General features: G+C 39.5%; 1 protein-coding gene across 1 annotated transcript; it reads left to right on the top strand.

Annotated features, from left to right (window-relative positions):
* The first annotated feature begins 6425 nt into the window (after nt 1-6425).
* Nucleotides 6426-8314, top strand: LOC116050705. The gene is made up of 6 exons (XM_031300941.2): nt 6426-6618; nt 6762-6898; nt 7011-7076; nt 7512-7595; nt 7729-7866; nt 8073-8314. The coding sequence occupies exons 1-6, from the start codon at nt 6488-6490 to the stop codon at nt 8312-8314; spliced, it is 798 nt and encodes a 265-aa protein (XP_031156801.1). The 5' UTR covers nt 6426-6487.
* Nucleotides 8315-13496: the final 5182 nt, after the last annotated feature.

Here is a 13496-nt window from a genome sequence, read left to right as displayed (position 1 = left end):
CTAGCAGGTACAACTTTAGCATGTTTAGCTTCTAGCTAGCTGTGCATTGTTAAGTTTGCATTTTGGCAAGTTTGGTCTCATGTGTAGTGTCTATCTGCCATCCTCTTTATAATGAAAATTAACCTTCGGCATTGTAATCACTGTTTAAGTCGGTTCAGACAACTAATGGGTATTGGCGCCTGTTTGAACGTCAAAAAGTACGGGCTTATCTGCTAATGGTTGCTACCGACCATTACCTTGAAACCACCCAGCAAATACACGGTACCTATGGTGATTTAACGTAACCGCTCATTTTACACACAGTTTAACAAAAACAACAACAAAAAAACGCTGAGTTAACATTACTAGCTACTTTTTTTCATGTTGGTTTTGAGCGGTATGCACCCCCACTAACCTAGAAAATGGTTTTAAAACAGTAAAATAAGCTAGATAATACGGAGGAATACAGCGTCTCCATGCAGCGGGGAGTCAGAGGCAGAGGGACCGTCACCGCAGCGTTCGCTTACGTTAGCTTCTTGTTTCATCTGGGGTCTGATAAACAGTAAATTCATCTAATTCAGCGTCCACAATGGTATTTTCCAATAAACTGTAGCGGTCATATTTCATGGGACCCGTGAGTGCAGATTTCATGTCGCGGCTTTCGTCGCTGTTCGTCACTTTGCCTAGCTAGTAGTACTCGCCCTGTTGTTTATTTGGTTGCCATGACTTCGCGAGTGATGACGTCCTGTCACTGTTACAGTTGCTCGACCTAAAAAGGGGAGAGAGAGCGGACAGTTGGCTTGAGTTCAGTAGAGCAGACGGCTCTGCAGTCGTGTAATTACGACTTTATGACTTTTCATAAACAGCTGAAGGAGCGGTGGTGTACATAGCGGAAACCCTGTTGTGCATCTGCCCTATTTCATATTATATATTTCATATTTAATTTCATAGCACCGACATGTAGTGAAGTCCAGTTAAATACATATCTATGGCAGCCGGTGTCCGTATATAGCTGTGTTCCCATGTCAATGCATGATTAAATGCATGATGAAAAATATCACATATCACAATAACACATTTTGAATGTCCTACGTCAACAACAGCCAATGGCTTTTATATATTTATATATTGTGTTACCTAGTGCAGAGAACAAAACATTAACCAAAAAAATAATCACACAATTGTGCACGTCATTAAACGTGTAGGCTATTGTAGGACATCTGACAGGTTTGAATTAAAGGTCAAAATAATACTAGTTTCTCATGACATAATATTGTTTCAAATCACAAGGCCTGTTATACATCAAACAAATATTAGGTCTTCCTATGAAATGAATACTAACTTTTTTTTTTTAGATCAATTTTTTACTGTTAAATGAATACCAACTTAATCAAATTATTTTCAAACAAACAAAGGAAATGTCAAGGCCAAGCAGATAGGCCACGAAAAACACGTCCCATCTGGATTGAGATTTTTTTGAAACACATACATTTTCAATGTAAATCTAGGCTTATATGGGGCCGAATCAAGAAGTGCATCCCACATTTTCAATGTTGCTCTATTTCTCTGTTCTTGTCTAGTTTGTAGCAATGAAACAGACAACACATTCACCAATGTATTTATTTAAATACAACATTAGAAATGATACATTTTACACACCTGATCAACCTGTCTTTCTGAAATGTCTCTTTTAGAACAAAAATGAATAGAAAGACTGTGCCTGTCTCCTTATCAACCTTAAGACGAAGGACACGTGTAGACGTTCAAAAAAGGCTTCATCAAATTAGGACAGACTTGACTGACATGGACATAACAGGAATAGGGGCAGATGACAGAGTTCTTTCTGAGGACACTGCCCCACCCTCTTCAGCTGCACATGCAATGCCAGAAGTGCAAGTTGTTACTGAAGAGGACATGGAATTGGAGGCAGATTTTGATGATGTGTATTGTGATAGTGATGGGACATCAGGTTCGGATTCTGAAAATGATGACCTAACATCACTTTCTGATAACATTGCCAACTGGGCAGTGAGTTTTGGCATTTCCATCGTTGCCCTGACTGCACTGTTGAGTATACTCCATATAACCCATCCCAATCTGCCAAAGGATGGTAGGACCCTTCTCAAGACGAAAACGCATTATGCTATTAAGGAGAAGGCTGGGGGGAACTACCATCACTTTGGCATACTTTCCTCCTTGAAGGCCACTATAAGCAAATATGCCAAAACACTGGCAGAGGGCATGACATTGGGGCTGCAGATTAATATAGATGGTCTACCTTTATTTAAAAGTTCCAATGTCCAGCTGTGGCCCATCCTTGGCTTACTGGTTACCATCCCCATGAAGGAACCTGTGGTCATTGGGGCGTACTGTGGACCAAAAAAACCTAGTTCGGCCACAGAGTTCCTATGATTTTGTCAATGAACTACAGGAGCTAGAGGCTGGGTTTTGCTTTGGAGATAAGAACCTTAAAATTGAGCTTCACACGGTAGTCTGTGATGCCCCTGCACGGGCCTTTGTGAAAAAAACAAAGGCCCATAATGCTTACCATGGGTGTGATAAGTGCCTACACCCAGGGCAATACCAGAACCGGCGTATGACGTTCCCTGGACCAGAGCGCATCCAGAGAACTGACATCTCATTAACCTGATGGTTGATGAACTACACCACCATGAGGGTCCGCATCCATTTAAAAATGTCAAGGTTGGTATGGTATCGCAGTTTCCCTTGGATTATATGCATCTAGTGTGTTTGGGCATCGTAAGGAAACTGCTGCAGACCTGGCTCCGGGGTCCGTTAACAGTAATACTGCCGGCATTAATAGTAGACAGGATGTCAAGCAAACTCCAGTCAATGAGGCCCTACGTGCCAATTGAGTTTGCCAGGAGACCACGGTCGCTTAGGGAGTTGGACCGTTGGAAGGCGACTGAATTCCGACAGTTCTTACTGTACACTGGCCCTGTGGTGCTGGCGGGATTCCTGGACCGGAACATGTACTACAATTTCATGCTCCTGTCAACTGCTATATCCATTTTGGTAAGCCCTGAACATCTCAACCTTGCTGACTATGCCAGACAAATGCTAAAATCTTTGGTAAACCATTTTGGTGAGCTGTATGGGACAGACCAGATTGCGTACAATGTCCACTGTCTGGTCCACCTGGCAGACGAGGTGAAGAGGCATGGCTGTCTGGACTCTTTTTCAGCGTTCCCATATGAGAACCACCTCAGGAAAATAAAAAAACTCATTAGAAAAACTGAGTTCCCACTAGCTCAGCTCATTCGGCGCCTTTTGGAGGTTACAGCTACCAAATTGGATGCTGATGCAGACATTACACTGACAAAGGAGCATTTTGTGGGCCTAATTGTTGTTGGCATGGGAGTTCATGCGCAATATGGGGAAATGCGATGTGAAAGGTGGACCGTCAAATTAACAACAGGGGACAACATGTTTCTGGTGGGGGATAAAGTCTGCCTTATCAAAAACATTATCCAAAATGATAGCGGTGAGAATTTTCCCGGCAGTCTCCATTCTATACCTACCCCTTCAACTCCGACAGAATAAACATATTTGTTGTAAATGATGCATCTGACGAGCTGAAGTCGGTTGAGGTGTCAGCGCTGCGACAGAAATGTGTAGCCCTGCCGTACAGGGATGGTTTCGTGGCCATACCCCTCCTCCACTAAATGAAAAAAAAAATCAATCAGTTCAATCAATCAGTTTAAACAATCAGTTCAAGTTAAAAACTCTAATATTATAATATAGTTGACTACTGACTTTTGACTATGACTTCCATTACTCTGGATGAAAATTTGCTGTAAGTATTTCACAAAAGTTGGTATTTTTCCATGTATACACTACACCCATGAATTCATGTTTTCAAAATATGAGATGAAATATTATCCCTCAAAATGCCAGGGCAAATTATATTTTATGCTGAATTTAACATGCATTGATACATGTCCCACCTTTCTTAATACCATTGACCGTAGTCCACTATATTATTAGCATTATGCAATGATTTTTGTGAGATTATGAAACACCCCAACACATTCTACCAAAAAATTGCTATAGTACTCTACGGTTGAGCTGAAGTTCTACTGTCCTGACCATTATGACCTGTTCTTTTTCCTTCCTTATACTTCTTCCCACCTTGGGGCACCATTCAGGTTAACTTTCAGCCCATATTACTTGCTTATTTGTATACATTGTACACTTGTGCATGCTTTATCAATCAATCAATCAAACTTTATTTATATAGCACTTTACAGCAACCAGCAGGTATCCAAAGTGCTTAACATCGAAACCAAGAATAAAAACACATATCATACAATATAAAGAAAGAACATGTAAAATCAGAAATAGTTACAGAGAAACAGAAGAACGAAATCGTCACACCACTGCTACGTATTAAAAGCCTGACTAAACAGATGCGTTTTAAGTTTGGACCTAAAAAGAGCTACATCTGTAATAGTGCGGATATCAGGGGGTAACTTGTTCCAGAGTCTCGGGGCAGCAACTGCAAAAGCCTGGTCACCCCACCGTTTATATCTAGACCTTGGCACTTCTAAAAGTCGCTGGTTTGAAGACCGCAATGACCGGTTGTGCTCCCGCAAAGTTAAAATTTCGGACAAATACTCCGGAGCCAGACCATTTAAGGCCTTGAAAGCAAACAATAAAATCTTAAAATCGATTCTAAAACGCACAGGGAGCCAATGAAGGGTGTAGAGAACAGGAGTGATATGTGCACGTCTAGATGTGTTTGTTAAAAAGCGAGCAGCTGCATTTTGCACAAGTTGAAGACGTGAGATGGAGGTCTGATTCAGACCAACGTAAAGAGCATTACAATAATCCAACCTAGAACTAATAAAGGCATGAATTGCCTTTTCTAGATCGTGCCTGTTGAGGAAAGGCTTAACTTTAGCCAGGAGACGAAGCTGGAAAAAGCTCATTCTAACAACATCACTGATCTGCTTGTCAAATTTCATGCTGCAATCAAAAGTAACCCCCAAATTTTTGACAGCTGACCTAGTGTAGGATGCTAGAGCTCCCAAACTCAAAGCTGGACCATTTTGCGTGTCTGAAGTACTGAAAATAATACACTCCGTTTTATCTTCATTCAAATTAAGAAAGTTTTCTGAAAGCCACAGCTTAATATCAGTGATGCAACTAAGCAGGGAGTTTAGTGCGACACTGTCATTTGTTTTAATAGGCAAATAGATTTGCAAATCATCTGCGTAACAATGAAATGACAGTTTATGCTTTCCTATAATAGCCCCTAAAGGCAGCATATATAAAGAGAACAGAATGGGGCCAAGAATTGAGCCCTGGGGAACCCCACAAGAGAGAGGAGCAGCTGACGAGAAGAGGTCACCAATCATGATAGAAAAGCTCCTATTAGCCAAATAGGAGCTAAACCATTCAAGTGCCGAGCCTCTGATGCCTACACTATGATCAAGGCGAGAGAGGAGGACTGCATGGTCCACTGTGTCAAAAGCCGCTGTGAGGTCCAAGAGCACTAAAACAGTAGGATTCCCGGCATCTACAGACAAGGCAATGTCATTATGTACTCTCAACAGTGCAGACTCAGTACTGTGACGTGATCTAAAACCAGATTGAAATTTTTCAAACACAGAGTTCTGCTGTAAAAAGGCTTGTAACTGTATGAAAACAACTTTTTCCAAAACCTTAGAAAGAAAAGGCAGATGAGAGACTGGTCTAAAATTTGTCAACACTGTGGGGTCAAGATTAGGCTTCTTAAGTAGGGGCCTGACCACAGCATGTTTGAAGGCAGCTGGGACAGAACCTAAACTAAGACAAGAATTAAAAAAAGTAAGAAGACTCGACCCAATGGTGCTATTAAAAACCTCCTTCACCATTCTGGCGGGAACAATGTCTAGGGGACCGTTGGAGGGTTTCATGTGTTGTACAACCTCACTAAGTAACGTCAGTGAAACTGGTTTAAATTCCTCAAACACAGCTGAGTGTGCAGGAGAAGCAGGTACAAACACTTTAAAATTAGCACTGGCATTTTTCCTGACAGATGCTACTTTGTTGATAAAATAACAGAGAAATTTCTCACATGTACTGATTGAAACATCTGTCGGAGCAGAGGTGCATAGATTTACAACAGAGTTAATAGTATTAAATAATACTCTAGGTTCATGGCAGCTGCTAGCTATGACGGAAGAGAGATGGTGCATCTTTGCCACCTTCACAGCCTTCTGGTATGCTGCTAGACTGTCCCTTAGTAAACCCAGTGATACATGTAAATTGTCCTTCGTTCAGCTTTTCTGCAGTGTTGCCTAAGGGCCCTTGTGGTGTCATTTAGCCAGGGGTCCGCCTTAGGTTTAATAGATTTAATCCGATGAGGGGCAATAGAGTCTAGGATTTCAGTGCATGTGGAGTTGAACACATGTGGAGTTGAACACAGAGAGAATGCTTTAGTCCATGTTATTCCTTTTTTGATGATAAATAAATACCCCTTTTCTTTCTTTCTACATTAAGGATGCCTTTTCATCTAATTGAATTTCAAACAAGCGAGGACAATCAATATCAGACCGGCTGCAACACCTCTGAGCTACAGTCTGAGGCAGAGCAGGAGGGTGAGCTGCCAGAGAAAAGAGTCAGGAAGCCAGTGTAAGTGTGTTCGGTCTTGTTTTTGTTATGTTTCTACAGTAATAGGAAGGTTATTTACCGTAGCGTTCAAAAATACTATGTACTATATGTATATTTGGCAATTTTGGGATTGCAATAACCAAAATGATATGGTTACTTAACAGCCATCGTTTTGGGGACTCTGATGAGAGTGAAAAAGAGCCAGAAAATTGTGACTTAGCTTCTCTTAGGTCGCCACGACCTTCCAACTCGCCTGGTGTATCAGTTGAAGTCTCAAGCCCAAGCCAATTACACTGGCAGAGTAAGGAATAATCTCTTAACATCAAAATAACAATCATAATATTAATAATATAGATATGGTTTACATTGTTAGTGCTAAAGATATTCCCCTCTCCTTGTATCCATTCCTCCAGCTCCACCATCTCGCCGAGTGCCAGGCAGCAGAGTCACTACTCCTCAACCTGGAGGAAACTGTCTAGGTAAAGTGGCCCAATCTAGATTAACACAGCAATGGTCACTCTATTTCAAATCAACAGATTGCATCTGCATTACCATATCAGATTTTCTGCATACTCTAATGAAATTGTAACTTTCAAAAGATCAAAATCTTAGCCAAATATTTTGTCAGTTAAAAACATCTGCATTCATGCAATATTGCCTGAAAAGTCTCAGCATCCAGCATGCAATATTAAATTCATCATTCATCATCATAAAATTGCATTGAAACACATTGTTTTTCAATGTCAATCCATTCATGGGGTTGAAATAGGTAGTGCATACCAAAATGTTGAAACATACAAATTCACGTTCAGTATGACCAGAGATTTTTTGTTTGCCATTGTTTGGCCCTGTAGCTCACAGCATTCCATTGGTTAACAGATCACAACCATTTAATACAAATTTCTCTCCCTTAGCACCTGACCATGGGGCCGGACCGCAACACCCTTCACCACCTCAACTCCCTGCACTCGCATTTAACATGCGGAGAGTTACTCAAGGTAGGGACTGATTTCTGAAATATTAGTGAATTAGAAGGCCCCAACGTGTATTATTTGTCATGGTTAACAGATGACTACCATTTAATACAATTTTTTCCCCCTCTCGCACACCGCCCACCTTATTATAGGCCAGGAACGGCAGTCCCTCCTCAACTCCCTCCACCCCCCGCACCAGCCCTCAACATGCGGCGAACAGAAGAGCCCTCTTCAAGCCTTGCCTACAGACCAACATGGCGAGGGGGAAGAATGACCGATACCATTCCCTGCTCTGGTGAGTAATAACTGACAAATACTGGAGGGTCATTCTGTGCCACAGATTTTGGAAAATAAATCCCACAACCATCACATATTTTCTTCAAACTTTGTCAATAACGTTTGTCATTAACTAATGTCAGTATTATGAGTAATGAGGATAAATACTGAAACGTGATATATTTTATACACTACATTTTAGCTATATTTCATGTGTGTCAACAGCGGCTGAGGTCCATATCCTTAGCCTGCTGGAGACCATTAAACAGCAACAAGACCAGCTTGTGGGAAGGGTGAACTACCTCAGCAGCAGGCTGAACAGCACCCCGGGGCCAGATGTTGAGATGCCCGACAATATCCAGTTTCCCCTGGAACAATTGGAGGCAGTGGAGGCATTTGAAATGTTTTTAAAGGAACCGTCAAATGGCCCAGCTCGACAGAGTGGTGAGTTTTCTTACTTAATATGAATCGTGCCATTAGGTTTATTGCCAAGTGCATGTTGAGAAAAAAAATAATCCAAGAGAACAGGATTTTTTTTCTTTACAGAAAAAAGTAGAAACATAGAAGTTTTCTATGTCTTTCTACATTTCTGGATGCTTTCAACAGGAACTAAAACATTTTAAATCCAACTTAAGCTTAGAAATGTTTACCTTGCTGTCTATTTAAAACAAGATGTCTTTGCCTTTTAGATTTCTTCTTTGGCCACCATTGGAGGTCAGGATGTAAAGAGGGTGACCTGGAACATCCTGGGCAGGCTCGTCACAGATGAGGTATCTCATCAGATAAACTGGAAGGGTATTAATAACAAAAAGCCCTTCAGTATGATGGCAACGAAGACCTTGCTTTTCAGTAAGTATATAATTCAAAGTAATATTAAATACGTTCAAAGTCAATAGTTTGTAAATGTTGGGGCAGCCTTAAAAATCGTAGCAACCATCATACCAATATGACCGTGTAGCCTTTTTTAGACTGGCTACTATACCATAGACTTTTTTTTTTACGTTTGATGTCTCTTTTTTTTTTTTACTTGAAATGACTCCCTGATCAGCTGATGGCTACTTTGCATACACACATTTTCAATCAGGAGGGCCTATGCCTGATGTTATATTTAACACAATGCAATAGTTAGCGCGTCAGTGAAAAGCTGACACGATCACTTATTTAGTAGGGGAAATAGGCTACTAAAAATATTCCTGTTAACTAAAAGGGCAGTGCAATAATGATAATAATAAAAAGCCTACCTTTCTGACATGTAGTAAATCTTTGAAATTGCTGTGGGATCCCCTCTGCTGTGAGACTCCCTCCTTTTGATTCCTTCAGTTTGTCGCTGGCACTGTAAACGGCGTTGACCATGGGTGCGCTTCTAGAAAGTGGAGATGCCAACTTCCGGCACAATCTTGGGCGAAACAGTGCGAAAAAGCGCGCAACTACGGTTGAAGTTTGGGGATTGGAATCACAGTGGATTGTCATGTCAAGAGAAACGCACCCCAGGTGTGGGCAACAGGCCCATCGTGTTATCGAAGTAAACACACGCAAACGTATTGGCTGCCTGGTGGTTGTGATAGCTTCGCTCGTGTACATTTGTCTTGGCTCTCCATAATAATAATAATAATAATAATAATAAACACTGATGGAATGCAGTTTTGTGTGGGTTGTAAATGACCATGTGAGTTGTATTTTAATTTAGTGTTGCTTTTGGAATAGTTAATCTAACACTAAGGTCTCTGCTGCAACATATAGTTTGAATGTTAAGTTGCTTTGGATAAAAGCATCTGCTAAATGACGTATTGTAATGTTAACCAGGGCTGTAGTGGAGACTAAATGCAAGTAAATTGAGTTTACCCACCGCTCAAATGTCAGAAATAGTTTAACCACCTGTTAAGAGTTTACCTCCAAATAGAATCTATGTAGGACCCTACCAAACTTAAAACATTACACAACCACACTGATTTATCCACATACAATATGTGCTCTGATCAAGGAACCATTTAATACCACTGATATTGTTTGAACATTTTGGATGTGTTTTTTAAATATAGCGAAAGGCGTGGCAAACCTTACCCACCTCATATTTCAACCACCACAACCCTTTTTATAACTTTATAAGTCATGTTTCTTTTTTAATTTAATCTCCTTAATACCTATCTCATATATTGTATTGTGTAAGCATACTTGGCTTTGGATGCCACATACCATAAACATATCTGTCTGTTTGATTACAGGTGCTGTGAGGAAAAACACGGTGACAAGATCAGCCACGGACGCGGAGGTCACCAAGCACGCAATCAGGTGGTTCAACCTGGCAGCGGATCGGGCAACGAGGAGACGTGTCCCGCCTCAAGCCACATAAACAGAGTAATAGGAGAAATAAGCAATAAACAATCTTTTTATTGAACTTCTTGTCGTTCACCAGTTATTCATTTTCTGATATTTTAGCTGTGCATTTCATTGAAGTTGTAGCCTAATAGATAAAATATTTTATGTCTGCACCGACCTAGGCCTATAAAGCACTAAATTAGGTTTTGACCACAAAATGAATGTAGAGTAGCTTAGCCAACGTAGGGTACTTAACAAAAACAGAATAGGTTATAACCTATAACTTTCCGTAAATGACAATTTTATATTTCCATTGAGTAGTGATTACTTTTGTACAGTAAATTGATGTCTTGACTTGAACCTTTTCTGTTAGGCCTATTGACAATATTGTTAGGTTAAAAATACAAGGCAATGCAGATTTAAGATTAGGCCTATATTGCTGTAGTAGCCTAGACTAGGCCTAGTGATAGTTTTAGTTTTATCCTATGGTTTAGTTTATCCTATTTTATCCTACAGCACGAACAGAGGAGATTTTGAAAATGAGATAAAGGTTTATTAAGGTTTTAATCGCGGATGCGGAGCAGATGCAGCGCGGAGCCACGGCGGGTCCGCGATCTGCCTTCGTTGCGGATCCGTCACTGCGAGCAAGTGGACGCCGATACGGGTCCGCTTCACGGGTCCGTTCCGGAAGCCGCAATACCTCCGCGGAGTCCTTTTGCTGTGTGGGAAGTGTCTGTGTTGGTGACTTGTTTGTCAACACACCGGGCGCTGATATGAGGCTGCTGTCTGTAGCACAGCTTTTTTTTCGATAAGGGATTAGCCCAGGAAAATTGATTTAAGACCAGATGTAACGTTTTTACAGCAGACTGTAATAACTGTGTCACAGCACTTTATGAAAGATCCTGGATTTAAAACACATTCAATGCATATTATATTATTTGCACATTATGCAATGGTTTGCACATGTTTTATCTTGGTTTTGTATGTTATTACTTATACTGTATTTATACAGTAAACTTGTTTTGCATAAATTTTAATAAAGTACTTTTTTTTTTAAAAAAAGGAAAGATTGAACCTGTTAACTCATTTTACCCACTTATGCTACATATTCACTTTAACACAAAATGTGAATGTAGAGGTAATTATTATTATATTATTTTATGTAACCATCTTTTGTCATATGATGTCCTGTCATTTCTTTGTAATCTTTAATAAATACATTGTTTTGATTTCACACATTTGATGCATTGTATTGCTTGGAAAAAATGTCATAAAAACGAGCCAGACAAATACTCTTTTCTCCACGTTTACTGGGAAGAATGATAAAACATGAAATGCTACATTATATATATATATATATATATATATATATATATATATATATATATATATATATATATATTTGAGGGAAGTGGAGTTCGGCCATCGCAGCTGACCATACCAACGTTGGCCCAATGTTGGATTTCTGTCAGATAGGTTGGGCCATCGCAGCTGACCAATATTGGCCCAACGTCTGTTTGCTACCTGGGTAGCTACATAGGCCGACTGATAGGTATGAGGTGCCGAATGTAAAAGTTTGGTTAGAATTTTTTAGCTGATAAATTTTCAACATTTAGCTCACTTTCCTCACATTTAGCGCATTTTCCTCACATTTGAGACAGAAATTATATATATATATATATATAAATGTTAAATCTAAATCTAAATGTTAAATCTAAATGTTATATCTAAATGTTAAATTTATATCTAAATGTTATATATAAATCTAAATGTTAAATCTAAATGTTAAATATATATCTAAATGTTAAATGTTAAATCTAAATATATCTAAATCTAAATCTTAAATATATATCTAAATATTATATCTAAATCTAAATCTTAAATATATATCTAAATGTTAAATGTTAAATCTAAATCTTAAATATATATTAGGGCCGGGACTCGATTAAAAAAATTAATCTAATTAATTAGAGGCTTTGTAATTAATTAATCGAAATTAATCGCATTTTAATTGCATCGGTCGGGCTAACGTCCACGCTAACTCCTATGTGTTTTGCGTTGAGGTGATATTTGAGGCTCGATGTGCTGCGGTGATACGCAAATTCCTTGTTGCATAGCTTGCACACAACCATGCTCTTGTCGACGCTTCCATCCTTTCGTTTTTTAAAACAAAATTTCCCATCCACGGGGCCAAGCAAAGCGGTCTCGTCAGCTTCTTCGTTCATTTCACTGTGATTTGTTGTTGTCGGAAGTCAAGAACGCTAGTTGGTGCTCCAGTATAATCGGTCCGTCGAAACTCATTCATTGAAAAACGTTCCGCGGTTCAAAAATAAGTGTGGTTAAAATTATGTTATTTATTTTTTGCGTAATTAATTAACGCGTTAAAGTCCCGTAATTAATTAATCTTAATTAACGCGTTAAAGTCCCGGCCCTAATATATATCTAAATATTATATCTAAAACTAAATCTTAAATATATATCTAAATGTTAAATCTAAATGTTATATCTAAATGTGTCGCCAAGTGTAAAGCTAAATATTTAGAAAATATTCAAATCCCCAAGGAAACCACGCCCACTGCAGTGGCTTCAAATCGCGCTGCACTGCACTGCAATTTTCCAAGAGGGTCTGGCTGCAGACCTCCAGTGTCAGGCTGATTCCGTTGCAGGCTCCACTCTCAGGCTGCCTCCAGTGTCAGGACCGGAAATAATAAACTTTTTGTGCGTGTCTTAAAGGAGTCCGGCGTATATATTGCGACTAAAAACAACGAGAAGATTTATTGCCACAAATTGACTACCGTTGGGACAACAGTAAGTAACAAATATGTATATATAGATATAGACATAAACACACACCATATGTGTGCCTTTTTACTAGCCGTCTTACGCACGCAAACGGTGGCTAACGGTTGACTGACGCTCAGGATATTTGTTGTCTAAATGAAAATGACATGAGGATAAGTTTTTAAGTTTTTCTATCCTTCATTCCACTCGTTTTATACTTTTACCAATTGAAATACATATATTTTAACGGCACTTTTTCTGTGTTATGTAGATGCATCGTTTAATCTATGAAGAGGGTAGAGGGTTTAAAGTGTAACGCTGCACAGCTTGTTGTAAGCTGTTCCACTGCCCTCTTTGCCCCAAATACAAACCCAGCCAACGAGCCAAGCTTCAGCAGCACCTCGATGTTCACATTAAAAATGCTATTATATTCAAAGGTATGGATTTGTGTGTGTCTGTGTCTTTGTGTACTCTCATGTCTTGTTATTGGCTAATTTAAACTTTTCTTTACTTGCTCTTAGACAAAAAGATCTGTACTGGACAGACACAGCT

The sequence above is a fragment of the Sander lucioperca genome, chromosome 2, assembly GCF_008315115.2.
Source record: "Sander lucioperca isolate FBNREF2018 chromosome 2, SLUC_FBN_1.2, whole genome shotgun sequence".
NCBI lineage: Eukaryota > Metazoa > Chordata > Actinopteri > Perciformes > Percidae > Sander > Sander lucioperca.
The sequence above is the reverse complement of the archived record's forward strand: the minus strand, read 5'-3'. Positions and strand labels throughout refer to the sequence as shown.